The following is a 21,004-nucleotide window of genomic DNA, read 5'->3' on the forward strand; positions in this document are numbered from 1 at the left end:
TGTGCTCGACAAACCTCAGGATCTCTCCGTTCCTAGTGGCCATGCGACCTTTGCACTTGGACGTCTTCTCGTTCAGACAGAGCCACGTGACCACTTCCCTGTTGCTCCTGTACTGGCGAAACTGGTATCCCTTGTAGAGCACCAACGGTTTCCCTTTCGACGTTTCCGCCAACTCCATTCTTCCAGGTCGAAAAGATCTTACTTCATTTACTTACTCGCTTTACCTTCATTACTCGGCGATTTCATTCGCCATACTAAAAAGCAAAGATGATGATACAAAAGGCGTAGGTACAAAAACTTTGTAGTCAGAGATTTAGTTAAGTTTAGTTGCAGCTGAGTTTGTCACCTGATCCGAGATCTTCACCTTTGATAAGCAGAGAACATAGTTGGACTCCGTCTCACGGAAGTGCTTCGACGACTGACGTCGAAATCCAGGGTTTAGTCTTGGCTAGGTACACTTCGCGTCCAGACCACATCTCGAACCCCATCACGTTTTTAAAAATAAGCAGAACAAGCAGCGACCACAAATCGCGCTAATTCCTCTATGACCGCAGCCTGGATGACCGCAGATCGGACGACCGCAATTACTACAGCTGCGAGAATTCTGATAGCGGTTCTAGTCACCACGAGTCGGTGGAAATATGACTCAACACGTTATCGAGATTTTAGAATAGTGTCTCGTACTCGTACAGAATCACCTTTTTCGGGGAAGGACATAATGTTTTTAGTTAGACTCATCATTGCCTATAATATGGAATTCATTGTCCATCGTTCATCGTTTATCGTTCATCGTTGTTCATCGTTCATCATTGTTCATCATTGTTCATCGTTGTTCATCGTGCCTCGTTGTTTATCGTTCATTGTTCATTGTTGTTCATCGTTCCTCGTTGTTCATCGTTCCTCGTTGTTTATCGTTCATTGTTCATCGTTGTTCATCGTTCATCATTGTTCATCGTTGTTCATCGTTCATCGCTCATCACTTATAACCTACAACTCATCGTCTATTGCCCATCATCACCTATCAAATAACCATTGCCCATAATGTAGCGCCCAGCACCAATCGTCTGTCGCTCATAGTTCATAACTAGACTGCGGATCTTTATGCAAAATAAAATCCTCGCGAGTGTTCCTTCAAAAATTGAACTTAAATAGGAATTTATTTTATTCTACAAATATTATAACATGAACTTTACTTTCAATCTTTTTTTATATTTTTGCATATTGTTTGCATTTTGTAGTTTCTTGCATATTCAAATTTCCTATAAATCCATAAAGATCCGCAGTCTATTCATAACCTATCATCTATCACCCACCATCCCTCGCTAATCTCCCATGTTCCGTAACCCATCGATAGATATACAACGTAGAATATTCTCGAAAGTTCCCTCGAGTAAAACATGTAAATTTCTTAGTCTACCCTAAACCCTTTGACGTCCTATGTCGAGCGAGACTCGACAGAACCGAAATCAGAAAATCTGGACTCCAAAGGGATAAAAAGCTTCTCTTGGATTCCTGTAAACTTTCCTAATTATAATATGGTAACGATACAGGTCGTATACAATACTGGTCACACAATGGCAGGATATACCACTCTATGGTGCATGCACGGCTGCTACGATAAAGCGTTAGTAACGATAGAAAAAGGCCTAGACTGTAATCCTTACAATCCAGGATTCACTTTATTAAAAGCAATAGTCCTGCGATTATCTGGCCGACTCGGGGAGGCGAACTCCTGGTTGGAAGACGTTAGCAAAAATTTCTACAAACTCGCCGAGTCCTCCAAAGACACGCAGGAGTCGATCATGGGAAAGCTTACGATTGATAAAACCAGAAAAGAATTGATTAAACAGTGGTACTTGATACGGTAAGAATCGTACCATTTCTGTAAAGGAATCGTACCATTAAGATTATTTATCTCGCATTCGTGAATAAGAAATGAATAACTTAAGGATGGAGTCTTGCCCAACTAATGTATTTTTCTAATGCATATAATTGCCAGATATAATTAATTTTTGTTATTTAAACTTTTTTTACATATAAGGGGACGTTCAAAGAAGAAAATTTAATAGTGTAGATTTACTTTGAATGTATACATATATAGATATAGTAGTCGCAAGGAAAGGATTCGGTCAAAACGGTGGGATACGTGGAGCCCTGGGAAAACATTTAATAGGTAAAATCAGAAAATTTTTTTCTTTAGTAGGTACGTAACATGCGCATGAACCTCAGTTTGCAAAAAAAAATTGTTAATTGCAAAAATGGCGGCAAAAAACATGAAAATGAACGATACATGTCGGCCGTTATTTTGCAATAATTTTATGCTATAATAATAATTCATTAAGAGTCGAGGTTCATAAGCATATAAACTTAATTAACTTCAATTTAAGCGTTGAATCAAGTGAATAGGATAAAAATTCGATGAGCTATGCGTCCCACCTTTTTGACCAAATTCTTTCCTTGCGACTACTATATCTATAGGGGGGTCCCAAAAATGTTGTAACACCTTGAAATGGGTGGTTCAGGAGGTGATTTGAAACAACTTTTTCCTTAGCAAAAATGTTGTCGGAGGCTTCGTTGAGGAGATATTAACGGAAAACACTGACCAATCAGAATGCGAATATACCGTCGGAGCGGCCGCGGTAGCGTATGAGCGCGGCCGCCTATCACGTAGACTACGCTCAACCGGCATACTCGCGCTCTGATTGGTCGGGGTTTTCCGTTAATATCTCCTTAACGAGGCCTCGTACAACATTTTCGCTAAGGAAAAAGTTGTTTCAAATCACCTCCTGAACAACACCTTTCAAGGTGTTACAAAATTATTGGGACACCCTGTATAACGTTTTCATAATTATCAATTAACATTAATCAACTACTGTGTGAATATATCGTTATTCGACTTACCTGAAAGTTTATCGCGATAACATCGTAAACGGTGAAAAGAAACTCAGGAGACAGCAAAATTTTCATGCTAAACGCACAGTACGCACTTTCGAAAGGGAAAACTAATTCTGCCATGAATCGATTGAATCGACGTAAAGACGTTAATCGAATATTTCGTTCGCAGGTACGACGAGGCGGTGGAATGCATCCTAAACGATAAACTCGAAACAGCGGCGCGCATCATTTATAGCAGTAAACTCGCCAAATATTTCACGGAAGCGTATATTTTACTCGGTGACAGTTTCTTTAGACGCGGAAACGACGACTTGGCGTTGGAGATGTACCTGAAATGCCGCGAAAAAATGCGGAAGCTTCGACTACCGGCTTCTCGAAATGCTATCGATGTAACGGAACGCATAATCGATATCCTGAACGATCGCGCGAAAATAGCGGTATCTAAGGGGCACTCGAAAGATGCTATTATTCTAACCAAGCAGGTTCTTCGAATACTCGACGAAGATCAAGTGGAATTAAATAAATTAGGACCTCAACGAGGCTGTGCACTTTTACACAAAGCTCGTGGGCTTTTTCAAATGGAAATTAAGTCGAAAGAACGCAGTAAAGAGTGCTGCGAATCGGCAGCCGACAGCTTGAGATTCCTGCGCGAATTATGCGATACGGGGCTCTATCGATCTTTGTATGGCAATCGATGTACAGAAGACACCATTGACAAATTCGCGCCAAAACGAAAACTCCCGCGCTCGCTTAAAATTCTGATGCAATATTCTTAACTAATGAAACACTTTGAATGTGTTAACTTCTTCGTTAATTCCTTTATTCCTCTTTTTTTAATATTTTAATCTGTTGACAGTTTTGTCGCATATATTACAAATATATTGCAAATAAAGAGGAAGAAAAAATATAAGTTGAATTGTTTAATTATGACAGTATTATTGAAAAATTACACTGTATAGGATAGGCTAATAAAAGATGTACCAATTTTTAAATATTAGGTGAACCGGAAAATAATGTCGTTTTTGCAATTTTAAATACTTGTTTATCGTTCATCACCTCATTGATTTTTATCGATCTGGCATTGACAATTTGCACACTAGATGGCAAAAGGCTATTGATAACGGGAGCGATTATACAATTAATAATTAAAAATAGAAATTTATAAAAAATTTGTTTGAATTTAATGTAAAAGAAACGACATTACTTTCCATTCCACCTAATATAATTCTTAAAACACATAACATACACATGTAGTAATAATACAAATAAAAGATGTAAAGGTAATACATCTGATGCAATATTTGAAAAGAATTTCATTGAAGATATCTGTATCTTCTTCTTATAGTAAACATACGATGTCCCCACATTTTAAGCAACTTTTGCATGTAATTAAAATTGAAAGGGAGTGGTAATCTCTAGATTAAAGATATCGAGAAATAAATGATTCTTTGGAACGTTTTTCAAATGATGAAATATAAAATTAAGTCATTTTAAGTCCTTTATTTTATAAGATATGCTATATACATAAATATGTATTAGGTTGCCCTAAAAGTTTCTTTCGTGAGTTGCATTCAATTATTTACTATGGCAGTGTTTATATAAATAGGCAATCTAATTTCTTAGACATTGATGCTGTAACAGTAATGGAGCGAAATGAATTGTACACAATTTTGTAATGTAACATAAAACATAAAGTATTGTGTATATATTAATTATTAATAAAACGAATGAAACTTTTGGGACAACCTAATACATAATATTTTATTGTAAGGAAGAAACAATTGAAATAATTTCTAAATTAAAACAAAATTTATCTCAACAAAACCGAGTCTGTTTCATGGCAAAATACCATTCTATCTTATGTCTCCCAGTGGTCTTATGTCTCCCAATGGATCTATCAGCTCGTTTATTTTCTGAGAATAACCCAATATCGTTTTTTATGTTACTCGCTACGCTACAACAATTGTAAGCGTGTAAACGGCGGTGAAATATCTTGAGTCTTAAGATTAACGCGACCTCGGTAATCTTGGGCCACAATTTCACTTCGGTATATAAGGCGTGACATTCCAAAATGCAGACAACAAATTGCGTGATTGAAGTTTCAGAGTTGTCGTGCACGTTCGCGAATCAAGAAATCTCAAAAAAATTCCAATGGATCAGAAAGCCATGTCTGAGAAAGTAATCCTCATCACCGGTGCCAACTCTGGCATTGGTAAGAGCTTGACAGAGCTTATGGTTAGCATGGGAATGAAAGTTGTGGGCATCGCTCGTCGTATGGACAAGTTAAAGGTAAATACAAAATTAAAATGATTCACGCAGAAATCTTAAAAATGTTCAATGATACATTGATCTAATTAGTTCAATCTTATGTTTCTTAAATATTAAGGAGTTCATTCTTAATAAGTGTGAGTTGAAATCACACTTTCCATTTAGGTTTTTTAGTCTAAATAAGCATACTTTATTTATTTAAACGTTTGGACCCTCGACTTGGGTCTTCTTCGGTACATAAATGTCAATAGTTAATACCTAAAATTGTAAAAATAACAGAAATAATTATACATTAACTGAGTAAGTACAAATGTCGGAGATGTGATACTTACAATCGATAGTAAACTAATTAACGAAACGAGAGAGCAATTTACTTGAAACTTTACTTTTTAGCAAACAGAAGACAAAATTACTTATCGTGTACTCTTTCAACAGACACTTGCCGAAGAACTGAAATCACAGCCAGGCAAGCTTATTCCTCTTCAGTGCGACCTTACTAACCAAATGGACATCCGGAATACGTCGGAATGGATCGAGAAGAACCTGGGTACCGTAGACATCCTGATCAACAGCGCCGCAATTAATATAGACCTCACGATACAAAACAGCAATATGGATGACTGGAAGAAGACTCTTGATGTGAACTTGCTTGGGTTGATTGCCATGACCAAAGAAACATTGAACATGATGAAGAAGAAAGGTAAGTGTCTTGAGACCTTGCAGACTTGAAGTTCTTTTATTAAGCAACCTAAATGAGAAGGAAGATTAAAACAATTAGAGTGCAATGTACAATGTACTCGATAACGTAATTCCTTTCGGAGTCCTTGATCTTTCTAATGCGATTCTCATATTTACACTTACAAACTTCTTGAATAAGAAATGAAAAATAAAATACGCACTTATTGTACAGGAATGAACAATGGTATGATCGTGAACATGAATGATACATGTGGAATGAGGATGCCAACGATGCTTGGAGGTCCAATGGTGCCTAAAGGTCCAATGTCCCCCGCTTATATCGCCAGCAAGTCCGCTTTAACAGCCTTCACGGAAAACCTTCGCATGGAACTAGCGCAACAGGAATCGAATATTAAAGTCATGGTAAGCACTTGCACGCTGAAATTATTCTCTTATTACTATCTATACATGTCTGAGAAACTAAATAAAAGTCATGGTGTTTATATTATATGTTAAGATTAAAAGTAAATTATAAGATTTGCCTTCTTCCTAAACATACATGTTCTTCGTTTCTATCACAGTCCATTTCTCCTGGCTTGGTGGAGACTGAGATGACCACACAGTGGCTGAAGCAGAATCCACGCATGGCGTTAAAACCCAGAGAGGTAGCCAACGCTATTCTCTTCGCATTGCAGACTCCGGACACCGCTCTGGTCAAGGAACTTGTAATTACACCCCTTCGTGAAACAATGTAAAAATGAATCTACCTGCTCTTTTTTTCGCTATAGTTTCACACACGATATCAATTAACTCAGTGTACATACGTAAAATAAATACTTTAAAGTACATTACTCGAGCGTTAAGATATTTAAGACGTTGTTTGTAATTTAAAAAATAACGAGGCGAAAAAGATATTAAAAAATGCTTGCTTGCTTCTAAACCTGTAGAAGATACTCTTCTCTCGATCATCCAAAAAGAACTATCAACAGAAGATTAAGACATTACACTTTCATTCCGTACTTTGTGTTACTCACCAAGTAAAACTGTAGACGTTTCAGGATCTCTATTTCCTTAGATAGTGGAACCCACTTTTCTTCAGAGATAATAATAATCTTCATTGTTCCCTTTTGGGTTACAATTCTTCAGGGATGAGAAATAAATTTACAAATTGAGATACAATAAACCGATACACTAATTTCATACAATCAAAATAGTTCATTGTACATCTTATGTTAAAAGAAATTATTTTAGTAGCCAATACGTGTTTAAATACATTAATTAATAAACGATGTTTCATGCTCAAACAAATATGTTTTTATTAATTGAAAATCGAAATATCGATGTTTTACAATGAATAAGAACATACTGTTTGTTTGATTCCAATACACTGTTTATAAGTACATATATTTTAATACGCGTTTTGTATCAAGTTAGATAATACTTCAGTTAGATCTATATCTTAGAAATAATATTCATCAAATTCCCTGTAATCTTTAATTCTTGTCTCCAGTATAAAAAAACAATAGATATTAACCACGTAATCATAAAAGAGATACTTCTGAATAAGACACATTAGCCGAGGAAAGGAATTCAGGATATTTAAAAACATACTATTGATTAATAATGTATGTAAATTTTTTATTGCCTCTTCTTGAGTAGTCGACGATTAGGAGCTCTGTAAAATTTCTTTTATCGTCGAAGGATAAAAAAAATAACTTAATGCCAAAACATAACAATTAATCATCTATTTGAAAGGAGACTGGAAGCTATCATGGAAAGGTTAATACTACTACCAGGATGACAGACGCTCGAACTGCCAACATATATGAAAGACATTTTTTAAGGGTTTAAACGTGTGTAAGCTGAACGTAAGAACATGAACGATTAATTCAAACACACTTAAACATCTTTCAAACAGACGAGTATTATGTATCTGTTATTTGAGAATTTTTGTGCAGGTGTAAATATTATTGGTTTCTCTGAAAGGAATGTTTAGTTAGAGTCTAGCAGGAGTCTATTTACTAAATACTTTTCAATGTTTTAGCTGCATGTTAATCCTTTCCACAAACTGAAACTAAAATAATATTCCATTTTATTTTAATGATACCTTCTGTGGAGTACCAACATGTGACTGAAACCTTAAGGAAATTGGTAAACAATCTCCTGCCGCAGAAAACCAATAATATTAAAGACTATGCAAAAATTCTCCACACATTCAGTCGCGAAGAGAAAATACACGCATTACTATTTCATCTGTTATTCAAGTTAGTTATGTTGCGGAGCAGTGTTCAGGTGAGAAATCAAAAAAGTGGACATTTATAGGACGTACAAATGTTTAGAAGAATGCATGCAGAAAATGTGTGTCGAGAGGACGTCAGATATTAAACATGATCAAATACCTTACAGAGAGCGATCACGTCCGTTTCAATCGGTGAAAAATGATATCCGACTATATCCTGTATTGATCCCGCTAAGTGCAAGTCCAAAATCCGTATCCGACCTAGGCGATTAAATCCGTGAAACCTATTTCCTGAAGCATGAACGACGCCACGCTCTGTTCGACTTGATCGACACCTCGATAATCCAAATCCGTTATATCCTGCATGAATCCTGCGTATCGTACATTCTCCGTTTAAAAGATCCCAAAGTGATCCTCTTAATATTTCCAGCCAATTTATCCGTATATCCATGAACGCTAATTATATCCTGTCAGCATCCTAATCCCGCAATTGACGATTATCCTGTTATTCTCATTTTATTTTTGTCCCGTGAGAGATCCTCAACAACTAGGGAGAGCCGTCGTTAAGAGAAGAGGTCCTCGTTAAGATGAAGGATTCCGTTTTTTTTTTTTTAAACATTTTTCAACCCCGAACAGTTATTTATCCTCTTGAACGCGTTAGTCTCGACAGCAGTAATAGTTCGTACTATACATATATACCGCACATGTATATTATAGAACATGCACACGCTCACGATTTGATCAATGATACGATTCCAAGATCGAAATAGCCGAGAGAAGAATATTCGGACGATCTGATTTCGAGTGGAAGTGTATAAGCCATTTACAACGTGAATTAGAGTTTCCTTTTAAGACCACTTTCCCGTTTTCCTTAATCCTGAGGAGCGCTAAAGCGTGGAGGTCTCGTGTATCCGCCTATACTAACTTATCGCAACATGAGAAACTAATGAGATCGTTGAAAGAGTATTCCTCGCGTCGCATTGAAACAGTTCCATTTTCGTGTTCGCAAATCATCGATCACTTTTGCTAATACAGGTGAGAAGTTTGATACTTCCGTCAATGAACTTCCTTGGAAGAGAATCGGAATTATTGTCTCGGTAGCAATTAAAAAAAAAAAAGTAATAATTTGTTGACGTTCTGATGTACGAATCTACGAATACAGTGAAACATCGATTATTAGAACATGGAAGGAAATATGCACAAGATGGAGCAGCTAAACTGTTACAGAACGACCTTGACCTTGACATACCCTCAGTATCAGGACCAAACAAAAGTCAATAGTCATATAAGGCAGATCATCCCGAACCTTTTAATTTTGTTTTCCTGTAAGGTTTCTTTGCACCAAGGATTGTTTAGGCAAAATCGCTCTGTAACTGTAACAGGTTAGTTGCTCCATCCTGTATAGCATCCTGGGAAATGAAGCGTTTCATCTTTCTACTAGTTCAAATAGTAGACGTTCCACTGTACTTTCAAAACAAAATGTACAAGGTTGACATTCCATTACCAGTTTTGACGGTTTAAGAACGTAAGAGAAAAATACGAGAATCACTTTGTTAAGGCTTGAATCGCGAGAGAGTGAAGATACGAAACACCGTGATATGTCGAAAACTGTTCGTTCCGCGATTTTATAGTTATAGTTATTTTCTTTCCTTAGTTCGTCAATGCGAAAACACTGCTAGCACGATTAGATATTAATTTTTTTTTGGTTTTTAATTTAAAAGAGAAAACTATCGTTTCGAATCCTTGTAATGGATTTGCCAACGTTTCCTGATGAAAATCCAGCTAATTGAGAATCCTTGAATGAAATGGATTGTTTCTTTCATCCAATTCCTTTCCTGATCCTGAACTTCCTCTTGAAAGTATCCTTACTGTCTCATTATTTGCATTCTCATTTACGTTTTAATCCTTTTATAATATATGCTCCATACAAAATCCATCCAAAACGCATTCCATCTCATCCCACCGTCAAGCGAATGTGTATTATATCCATCCAAGAAGTAAGATCGTGTCGATTTCAGTTTTTCATTCATTGTGTTACAATCCAATCCAATATACAAAAGAAGAAAAAATACATTAGTCCCTTATACAATATGTATTAATGTTACATACATACATACATATATATATATATATATGTGTATGTATATATGTATGTATATATGTATAAATTTATCACTGCAAATGTAATCCATGTGACTTATGATACTCAAACGCGCGATAATAGGTCATAAATTGAGCAGATATTGTACAAAAGAATATTTCACACCTGTGTAATATAAATTAAAAACCTTTCCCACTGTGATGGTTACACACAAATGGGACGAAAAGAAGCAAAAACCACAGGATCAATTTGCAATAATAACATTTTCATAAATACAAGAAATAGTTTTCCTTCAACATTTTTAGCATATACTAGAGCAAATTTATCTATGTTTTTAAAAGGAAAACGTTCAAAAGGAGAAATGTGTAGCAGAACATATTTTGTTAATAAATCATCCGACCAATAAAAATACATTTTTCAAGGTAAGTCGTGTATAACTTAAAATATACTTCAATATGGATATTTCACACGTATCCATATAGTTATAATAGACACGTTATTGTATTCTTAATAATAATTTGAGTTAGACTTTGTTCATTTTCAAATAGTACATAACACACAGTTTTTCCATCAAACCAGAATAATGGCCAGATGATCGTCGTTAAAGAATACTTAAATAGATGAGATGTACTTTAATTCATTACTATATCAAGTGAACAATGTCAATACATGACAAATGATAGCTGTATGTGTTTTCTTCAAAGCAAATTGGTCTTATGGATATTAATCGTTTAGTAAAAAATAAATCTTTTACCTACATATATCAAATGTTATGCCCTATATGAACCATCGGTCGATGAATATCGATGTATTACATTCTCTAGGTATTAAGTATTGTATTTTCAGCACAGAGAGTATGTTGTATTGTCATCATTATATAGGCAAAACAAAATTAATTAAATTTGTGTAACAACTTAAACGACGATGAGCTGTGTAAACAACCTTGATGTATGTATTTGTACACACGAGTTATCTGTTAAAATTAATGTTTAACACAAGGTGTAATTATCTGATGAATTTACATTGAAAAATGCCATAATGTTCTACGTGTGAATAGATTGATGTCTTACAGAATTTTCAGACTACTAGGGTTTCATTTTTTAAATCTGAATCCAATACTGACATGACATTTTTACAAGTAACAGTAGTAAACGGAAATAAATATTTATGCAAATGAATACATTAAAAATATATGTGAATTTACTCCATTATGGCATTACTTCCTTTCCTTTTCTAATGTACGCAGTATAATTTTGTGCTGTTAATCATAAAAAAAAGTGTTAGCTTCGTAAATGTTTACAATAAGCATTTTAGCATTAAAAGCTTAAGAGAGTTTTACTTGTTAAATATGCTTAAAAATGTGCTATTCTCATCACTCCAAATGTGAATAAATATATGTAAAAACACAATCATAGGCTGCTCTCACATCAAGTGAGACATTGTAGTATATTTACCAATATGCTATATTAGTACCTATACGACAAATACTGCTTATTAATGTGAACATCGATGAAATCACTGAAGTAATATTAGTTGCTTCATTTCAGGTTTTCATTCGTAATACTTCAAAATTGTTACACATTTCAAATATTGGTGTGGTGTCAAAACAAATTGCAAAATATAAAGGAATGTATTTTTTAAACATAAAAGTAACTCTAACCGGTATACCATCAACAATAATATGCGATTAATATGAGCACGATTCCTCTTTATTAAGGCAATGAGATTAAGACATTTAAAACACTATATCAACCTTTATCGTTAGAAAATTATACTTGCTATTTCAAATTTATTCAAACAATCAACTCTGTATGTATATTTGTAAAATAATAATATATCTGGATCAATCTGTGATGAACGTAATTTAAGAATTAACAAACAAAAATGTGACAAAATAATTGAAAATAATTTTGGTAAAATGAACCGTGCTCTAACTATACATTACATACAATACGATTATTAAATTCAAGCAACGTGAAAAGTAAATTTTATAATTTGTACAAACTCGATTTGGATTGGAAGGTGTCTTTAAGTGAAATTCAAATCAGTAATAATGAAACATGGTAAAGCAAATATTGATAAGCCTTTACTTATATTACCATGTGAAACATATACGTACACACTAGTCGTATGAACGAGATCTGGAGCGAGATCTTGATCGCGAATAATTACGTCGTAATGGTGAATAGGTAGGTGAACCACGACGCCGTGGGCTATAACTTCGCGAATGACTTCGACCTCTCTCTCTATCTTCACTGCGGCCCCTATCGCCACTGCTATGATCTTCTTTCACGCGAATATAGGCTACTTCACCCTGGAAAATAAAAACACAAAAACATTATTCAACATGCAACTGTATAAGCTTCAAATTTTTTTATATATGATTGATTTTATGTATTGTACCTCGTGAGACCTAAATCTTGAATCATCTAACTTCTTCACAGCATATTTCATGTCTTCGTATCGTAAGAACTCAACAACTCCTGTGCCATCTTTATAAACATCAGCGAAGCAAACATCACCAGCTTCACGCATGTGATCCTTCAAATCCTGCCAACTACCAGATGGAGGTAAACCAGTAACGAGAACTCTATACTGAGATCTTCTTGCGGGTGGCCCACGACCTCGTGAATTGCTCATTTCACCTCGACCACCCCTTCCACTGTCACCCGCTCCGCGTCCACCACGAAAATTATTACTAGGACCGCCACCTCTTGGGAACTCGACCCTTAATCTATAACCATCGTAATCATATCCATCCCTTGCGTGTACCGCATCCTCGGCATCTCTGGAAAAAGAACGATATTTGCTTGACATACATTTTCAAGACACCTACACTGTAACCTTGACCCACTATAATAAATTTGTTTACAAGTTAAGTATATTAACGACTCCAATTATTTTCTTTCCTCAAACTACGAGAACATGAATAATCAAGGTGTTTTTTTCCCATTTGGAAATAAGAAAACGAGGAAAAAGAGTGCCAATAGAGGAATAAATACGACACTAAATGGAGCGCACTTCGTACAATGTCGAAAAGTTAGTGTTTTATAATTTCTCGAACGTACCTTGGATCGTCGAATTCGACGAAAGCGAACGGTGGACCTCTACGATTTTTTAAATCAACAAAGATAACTTTACCGAACTTGTAGAATAAATCTTGAATATCTTTCGTTCTAATATCAGGCGGTAAATTGCCCACGTAAATTCTGCATTCGTTTCTACCTCCGTGGGACATGTTAACGATTCTTTGTTACCGTTTAACGTACACAAGACAAACAAAAACAATTTAAAAGCAATTTTTAATCGTCTCCGAAGTCTCACACTCTTTATTGATGAAACAAACAAGATGGTGGTACCGGTCGAGGGGAAGCGTGATCACGAAAGGCACGAAAAGTCAAGAACGTTAAACGAACATAAACGAACCTATCAGATACTTTTATGTGGGTAACAACCAATTACCGTGCATTATACTTTTTTCTCCCTCCAATCGGTAATTGGTATTTAAAACATGTAATTTTGCCTAGTTATTATAAATATTCGTAATTGAGTTTCTTTGTTGTATGTACTATAAAATGAATACGAATTTAGAAGTAAATTTTATATGTAGGTAGATTTGTAAATGGTTCTTTATTACATTGCATAATTAATCTAAAGTTTTATTATTATTTAAAATATACAGAGTGTCCCAAAAATGTTGTAACACCTTGAAAGGGGTGGTTCGAGAGGTAATTTGAAACAACTTTTTCCTTAGCGAAAATGTTGTCCGAGACTAACAAAAAACCCCGACCAATCAGAGCGCACTTATACCGTTGGAGCGACTAGGCGTCCGTTCTGATTGGTCAGTGTTTTCCGTTAATATCTCCTCAACGAAGCCTCGGACATTTTCGCTAAGGAAAAAGTTGTTTCAAATCACCTCCCGAACCACCTCTTTCAATTTTCAATGTGTTAGAACATTTTTGGGACACCCTATATTTTATATTCTGTACAACTATGTCAATTAAAAATGTATTACTCGAGATGAGATATCTGTTTGTTAGAAAAGAAATAGTAATAAATAAGATGAAACAAATTGTTAACATTCTTTGCAATCATATCACTTTTAAAGTATTCGAATACTTTTAAGATTAACAATTCTTAATAGTTTGATCAAATATTCTGCTTAATTTTGCTTGAATTGTTTAATTATCTCAAATTATTCAAATTAAATTTTGATTGCTGTTTTATGAACACAAAAACGATGCATAGAATAGATTTATCATTTCGTTGTTAAATTCAACGTTATCAATTCAGAATGAAATAAGGTTATGTAGTTATTAACTGTACGTACAAAAATTAATAACTACAATAATTATTTTATATTGTAACAATAGTATTCAAAAAATTAATAAATACAATTTAAATGTATCTGTGTTTGTAGAGGGCACCTGCGTCGTATCACACCTGTTAAATCTTGTTTACATTTATTATTCTAACCTCCAAATGTACAAACCAGTACAAACGTAGTAACTGGTTATCTTATTTATTGTATTCATGAAGTGAAATTATTCTACTTCAAAAGCAATAATAATGATAATTATACCACAACCATTTACTCCATTTTGTAGTTTTATACTTCGAATGAATCGCTAGTTATCTTTAATAATGTATAAACACGTATAAGTAATCTAATTTAAAGATTGTACATACAATAATGGCATTTTCATTTCGTATTGGCACCAAGTGGTGTCACGATTTCCCAAAACTGGCCAGAGATTCAGGATTTTATTTCAATACGCATAAGTCCAGAGTGCGAGTAGATTGGAATCGTATAAGTACGTAGTCTAAATATTTATAACACACTATTACTGACTTTATTATATTGTAGCTGATATGATATATATATATATATATATGTATATAATTCTAGGTAATATAGATATAGATCGAATTATAAGAGACAGAGACTTTCACGCCATCGATGATAATATAAACAGTGTAATAGATTATTCTTTAGAAAGTGAATACGACGTTAAGATCCTGGATTCCAATTTTGTGAAACTCTTTCGACTTGCGCAGCTGGCAGTTGAATATTTATTATATTGTAAGGAGTATTTAGACCACAGTGTGGTAATATTGAAAGATGAATTAAGATTAAAAATAGAAGATAACGTTAAATTGAAAAAGGAAACTGCTACTTTAGAAGAAATAGTGAAGAATTTGAAGGATAAAGCAAAAGATAGAAGTAAATTGATAGAAACTAAAATTGGAGATTGCAATGGTGAAATTTATAAATGTCCCCATTGTCCGAAAACTTTTATATCTCCTATGTTTGTAAGCGCTCACATTCTGCGTCGACACGCGTATGCTTCAGATTTATGCATGACTTCTTCCCCTATACATGAGCATTACCGTAGCGAAACTGAAAGATTGCATAACGAAATAAAAAACTTAAAGGAAAGGTTAAATGAAACTGAGAGAGTAATAAGGAATGAATCTGAAAATGTTGCCAATAAAAAAATGGTGGATTACGAAAAAAAGTTGCCCGAAAAGGAAATCGAAAGTTGTAAACATGATATTAATAAATCTGAGGAATATCAAGAATACAAAGAATATCAGGAGGAAATAAAAAATTTGAAAACTATACTTTTTGATGAGATACATAATTTAAGACAAAAGGAAAAGATGATGCAGGAACGAACATCAGAAGCAAATGTACAAACATTGATGAATCAACAAGAAAAAGAATTTATAAAGTTGAAAAATCAATTATTCGAACAGTTAACTCCAGATATAGAAAGCATGAATGCAAAGTTGCATGCACAGGAAAATTATTGGAAATCCAAAATTGAACTCTTGGAAAACCAGCATCAGAAAGATGTAGAAAGACTTACCGCAGAACTGAAGGTAACACAAAAAGCAGCAGATGATATAAAAAGTGAATACGAATCTAAAGTTAGCAATTTGGAACGTCAAACTTTCAATCAGTCACACATTTTAATTGAACAAAGTAAAAAATTACATTCTCTGTCAAACGAAATGAATGTTTCACAATTGAATGAAAGAAATACAAATTCTGAAAACAATTTGCAAAAGAGAAGAGATCAATCTGTAACATTAAATCAAACTAATGAAAGTGGAAAAAATTCAAATGAAAATGATCTAAAAGAAAAAGATCGTGATAATGGAGAAGTAGAAGAAGTAATTACTAGAAATATGGATAGTACTCTAGAATTTCCATTAAAATTGCAAAATAAACTTTCGAGAAGTGTAGATACCTTGCATTCTGAAAATATACCTGTTATGTATGAAGATAAAATAATTAGTAAACATAAAAGTACAAAAAGAATGAAAAATTCAAAATTTGAGAATAAAAGAATTGCGAAAAAAGATCTAAAAAATGTCAGTTCAAATGATTTATTAGAATCTAAAGATTCAGTGCCTATGGAGAGAATTGGTTATGAAAAAAAATATACAAAATATGACTCATATGATCCATTAATTGTAAAATCTGATTTGAATAAAACTGGGACGAATGAGGTAGAAAATACAAAATTAAGAAATTTATCTCAGAAGTATTTATCTAATACGAATAGTAGCAAAAAATCAAAAACATTAGAAGATGACGTAACTTCTGATACAAGCTCCGAATCTGATTCTAATTCACAAACACAGTCGGAATCGGAAAGTATTACTGTAATTGATAATAAATCTCCAGTACGTAGCCATAAACAAAAATCATCAATTTTGACAAATTCTAAGAAAACAATAGAGCACAATTCATTTCATGAAAGATTACAGTCGAATTTGCAAAATGCATTTGAACAGAAATTGAGAGATCTAGGAATAGATCCAGAATGGCAAGGAATACCAAATGCTACTTTTAAACAAAAAATTGACATTTTAAAACATCATCAAAAAATTACTATGAAAGTAATGAAAATATATATAAAATATTATAAGATAATTTTATTAAGTATCTTTTTAAAACTTTTACAAATTTTTTTCAGAAATTACCAAAATATCATCAGATTAAATCAAAGATAATTGAAGAGGTTCTTAATAAAATATCTAGAAAGGGAAAGGCAATAAAAACTATCAAACAAAAACATCTGTCTTTGAATAAATTAATAAGCAACTCAAAATTATCAGCAACCAAAGCATTTAGTGATAAAAGAGATCCTGGTAATTACTTGATGTGTTATTTGACTAATAAAAGAATATTTGTTAATAAAATTATGTTTTTTCCAGGCAATTCTGTTTCTACATCACAACTACAGAATATAATACCAAGTAAATTGCATTCTACTCCACAAATCGATCATTCTGTTAAAAATATGAATGAAAGTGAATTATCTCCAATAAAATCTACAATAATTACAAGCTACAAAGATATAGAAAGTTTAATAAAACTTTCTCCAAATTCAATAAAATCAGTGGAAAGTACATGGCATTCACAAGGAACATATACAAGAAAAGACTCTTTGAATAAAATGAGAGTTCTACTTGATTCTGAAGAAGATAAAGTAATAACGAATAGTAGAGGAGTGTTAGATGTTAAATCCATTGAGAACAATAATGCAGGTAATTCGCATGTACAGTCAGAGTTACAAAATATTTCGATATCTCCAAAGTATAATAAAAGTGTCTTGAAATCTGCGAGTGGTTCAACAAGTAGTTTAACGAAGAAAAAAGTTTTTTTCGATTTGGCAAATGAAAAAAACGAAGAATCATTATCCGAATATGATAGTGAGAAAGAAGAATTATATGATAGCAATTGGAATATTTCGAGGTAAAATTACTTGTATTCCATGTTAACAATTAATGTTAACTAATTCTTTTGAACAATTTTACATACCAATTCTATTTAATTTCTTTAATTCTATTGATATTTACTTAGAACATCTGATGAGAAAAAGCATTTATCTGAAAGAGAAAGTTACAAAAGTACAAGTAATATTATGTTAAAGACTGTTCAAAGTGATAAAATTGCAGAAATATCAAAAAAACTTGAAGCACAGGTAACATATTTGAAGTTGATTTAATGTTAAACAATATGAAAAATAAATATTTTATTTCAGTTAAGCATGGTGAGACGAAAACCTGTAGGATCGATTGAAACTATGTTTTCTTTAAAGTATGTACAAGATAGAGAAAATCATAGTAATGAAAACCAGAGAATGAGTTCTACAAATATAGCTTCTCTTTTAGAGAGCCCAGTTAGAACATCAACATTCAGTCCCAAAGTGGTAAACGATTCATTGCCACAAGCAGCACCACGTAATTTAAAAAATAAAATACCTGAAAGTTCACACTCGGATTCAATATCAGAAATTTCAGATTTAGATTCTGATATAGATAAAATCTTAAGATTAGAATGATCATTTGCATAATTAACATAAGTAAAATGTAGTTTTCTTTTTATTTTAGTTTATAAAGACTAATTATCATTTAGGTAAGAATTCATTATCATTTAAGAAAAACATTTTAAAACCGAATACTCAGTATGACACAGTGCCTTGATAACAATAACAGTCAATTACGATACTGCTATATGATTATTTTTTGTTAATTTTAAACTAGTCCCCAAAACCAAAGAGACAATCGTTGTATGATGTAAGGCCAGTATTTATTTTATTTATTATATGAAACTTTTGTACAGGGAATAAATGCATTTTATTAAATGGGAGGTGTCTATTACACATTATGACACTACTATACAAGGTGTCCCAGAACTCTTGTAAGAACCTGAAATGGAAGGTAACTGAGATGATTCTGAACAACAATTTCCTTTGGAAAAATGTCGATGGGGCTTCATTTTTTAATTATATTTTGAATTATAATATATGCTTTTCAGACATAATTATTAATGAAAAGCACCGACCAATCGCAGCGCCCAATTAGTGCCACTGACATTTTTTCTTACAGGAGGACACCCAAGGGCACCCTAGCTTGGCAAATCTAGCTGTGCGGCACGTGTGTGAAATTATCCTCGCACTCTTCGAATTTTTTATTTTTTTAAATTGTGCTACATTGAGCTCCGTTTGTGCTTTATTGTGCCGTAAACCACAACTCTGTAAGTCAAAGCATACTCAAAAAAAAAAAATATACAACAAAACAAAATTTTTGATAGCCCCACAATTTTCGAATTTTGAGTTTTTGTTTTTTGTACCGTATTGTGCTATATTTGTGCCGAGTTTTGTCACAAAGTTTAACCTAAAGTAAGTTTCATTTCGGCATGCATTTGAGGACTGGTGCACACATACGTGGAAATGCAACCAATCAAATTTTGGCGCAATTTATAAACAAGGATTTCCCATATACAGGGTGTCTCCAAATTTGTATAGGAGCTGGAAATGAGGGGTAGCTGAGACGATTCTGAATAAACAATTTTCGTTGCAAAAATGTCGGTGGGTGTTTCATTTTTGAATTATTAACCAAAAACCACCGACCAATCACAGCGCCCGATTGGCGCGTGCTCAGCTGACTCATCAGTCCTAGCTCGAGCTTATGCTCTCGCGGCTGATCGCGCACTAATCGGGCGCTGTGATTGGTCGCGCGCTAATCGGCTGATGTGCTCTCGCAGCTGTTCGCGCGCTGTGATTGGTCGGTGTTTTTCGTTAATAATTCAAAAATTACGCCTCCACCTACATTTTTGCAAAGGAAATTGTTGTTCAAAATCGTCTCAGTTACCCTCCATTTCCGGCTCCTACGCGAGTTTTAGGACACCCTGTATGTAATACTACTATATGGCTAACTGAGAGGTCCTGTTCCAACATGACGGCTAGGGAATATATCTTCTTCTCTTTCTAAGTGTACTTTGAATTAGGGATGGCGTGAAAAATCACTGTTAGTGACCGTGATCCGGAAGATGGCGTTTCAGAAGCGGTTCATGTTAATTGTTATCGTTAGTGTCTCGCTGTCTTCCCTTAGCGGAAATTCAAGAAACTACAAATGAGTCAAATTTAAATTGTATTAAAATTATATTAACATTGCTTTTAGACCATATTATAAGACATATATAATCTAAAAACAACATAATTCGTGAAAAGTGAAAAGTGAATGTTCTCTGCCAATCAGAAGCGATCACGAAGAATCACGAATCACTGTGAAAAATCACCGTGAATGGCAACGAACGTGATCGAATCACGAGTGATTCACAAGTAGCAGTTCTAGCCATCTCTACTCTGAATGCAGTGATGTGCAAAATCCTAGGCTTCGAATAAATCTGAAGTTTGCCGATATGTTTGTCTCGAAACAAACACATCGGCAAACTTCAGATTTATTCGAAGTCTAGGGTTTTGCCCATCTCTGGTCCAAGGCTTCGTTAAGGAGATATTAACAGAAAACCCCGGCCAATCAGCGAGCGCTCCATTGGGATACTCGCGGTCTGATTGGTCGGGGAGTGCGGCCGCCTAGCGTGTAGCCTACGCTCATACGCTACCGCGGCCGCTCCAACGCTATACGCCGCTCTGATTGGTCAGGGTTCTCTGATAATATTTCCTTAACGAAGCCTCGGACAACATTTTCGCTAAGGAAAAAGTTGTTTCAAATCATCTCTCGAACCTTTCAAGGTGTTACAATATTTTTGGGACACCCTGTAGTAGTATTACATGTATTTCGAGATGACTTCAGCGACAGTTGCAGAAAAACTAGGAAACTCCGGGACAAGGAGAGAGAGGGCGATACAACAATTGTAGGAGAGACGAGGACAGGGCGATTATTGTAGCATGGTTTTAATATATTACACTTTGTAATATATAATATATATATATATATATAATATATATTACACTTTGTAATATATAATATATATATATATATATAATATATATTACACTTTG

General features: G+C 34.0%; 3 protein-coding genes across 7 annotated transcripts; 2 read left to right on the forward strand and 1 right to left on the reverse strand.

Annotated features, from left to right (window-relative positions):
* Nucleotides 1–1,119: 1,119 nt before the first annotated feature.
* On the forward strand, nucleotides 1,120–8,772 carry LOC128896224 (dehydrogenase/reductase SDR family member 11-like). 3 transcript variants are annotated; one of them, XM_054159461.1, is made up of 5 exons: nucleotides 1,120–1,864; nucleotides 3,065–5,184; nucleotides 5,599–5,863; nucleotides 6,074–6,264; nucleotides 6,423–8,772. In XM_054159461.1, the coding sequence occupies exons 2-5, from the start codon at nucleotides 5,047–5,049 to the stop codon at nucleotides 6,594–6,596; spliced, it is 768 nt and encodes a 255-aa protein (XP_054015436.1). In that variant the 5' UTR covers nucleotides 1,120–1,864; nucleotides 3,065–5,046; the 3' UTR covers nucleotides 6,597–8,772. The 3 variants fall into 3 exon arrangements, with proteins under 3 accessions (XP_054015436.1, XP_054015419.1, XP_054015427.1); XM_054159444.1 differs by lacking the exons at nucleotides 5,599–5,863; nucleotides 6,074–6,264; nucleotides 6,423–8,772 and having other exon boundaries at nucleotides 1,536–1,864; nucleotides 3,065–5,044; XM_054159452.1 differs by lacking the exons at nucleotides 1,120–1,864; nucleotides 5,599–5,863; nucleotides 6,074–6,264; nucleotides 6,423–8,772 and adding an exon at nucleotides 2,724–2,979 and having other exon boundaries at nucleotides 3,065–5,044.
* A 1,316-nt stretch (nucleotides 8,773–10,088) lies between these two features.
* On the reverse strand, nucleotides 10,089–13,572 carry LOC128896250 (serine/arginine-rich splicing factor 1B). Its single transcript, XM_054159484.1, has 3 exons — nucleotides 13,250–13,572; nucleotides 12,585–12,969; nucleotides 10,089–12,495 (listed from the first exon to the last, which is right to left on the reverse strand). The coding sequence occupies exons 1-3, from the start codon at nucleotides 13,417–13,419 to the stop codon at nucleotides 12,304–12,306; spliced, it is 747 nt and encodes a 248-aa protein (XP_054015459.1). The 5' UTR covers nucleotides 13,420–13,572; the 3' UTR covers nucleotides 10,089–12,303.
* A 1,291-nt stretch (nucleotides 13,573–14,863) lies between these two features.
* On the forward strand, nucleotides 14,864–18,847 carry LOC128895311 (cilium assembly protein DZIP1). Of its 3 annotated transcripts, XM_054157992.1 has the most exons (7): nucleotides 14,864–14,995; nucleotides 15,091–17,093; nucleotides 17,171–17,345; nucleotides 17,412–17,952; nucleotides 18,061–18,181; nucleotides 18,242–18,297; nucleotides 18,372–18,534. In XM_054157992.1, exons 1-7 carry the CDS (start codon nucleotides 14,875–14,877, stop codon nucleotides 18,382–18,384), a joined length of 3,030 nt encoding a protein of 1,009 aa, XP_054013967.1. In that variant the 5' UTR covers nucleotides 14,864–14,874; the 3' UTR covers nucleotides 18,385–18,534. The 3 variants fall into 3 exon arrangements, with proteins under 3 accessions (XP_054013967.1, XP_054013899.1, XP_054013820.1); XM_054157924.1 differs by having other exon boundaries at nucleotides 18,242–18,847; XM_054157845.1 differs by having other exon boundaries at nucleotides 17,171–17,952; nucleotides 18,242–18,847.
* Nucleotides 18,848–21,004: the final 2,157 nt, after the last annotated feature.

The sequence above is a fragment of the Hylaeus anthracinus genome, unplaced genomic scaffold, assembly GCF_026225885.1.
Source record: "Hylaeus anthracinus isolate JK02 unplaced genomic scaffold, UHH_iyHylAnth1.0_haploid 0, whole genome shotgun sequence".
NCBI lineage: Eukaryota > Metazoa > Arthropoda > Insecta > Hymenoptera > Colletidae > Hylaeus > Hylaeus anthracinus.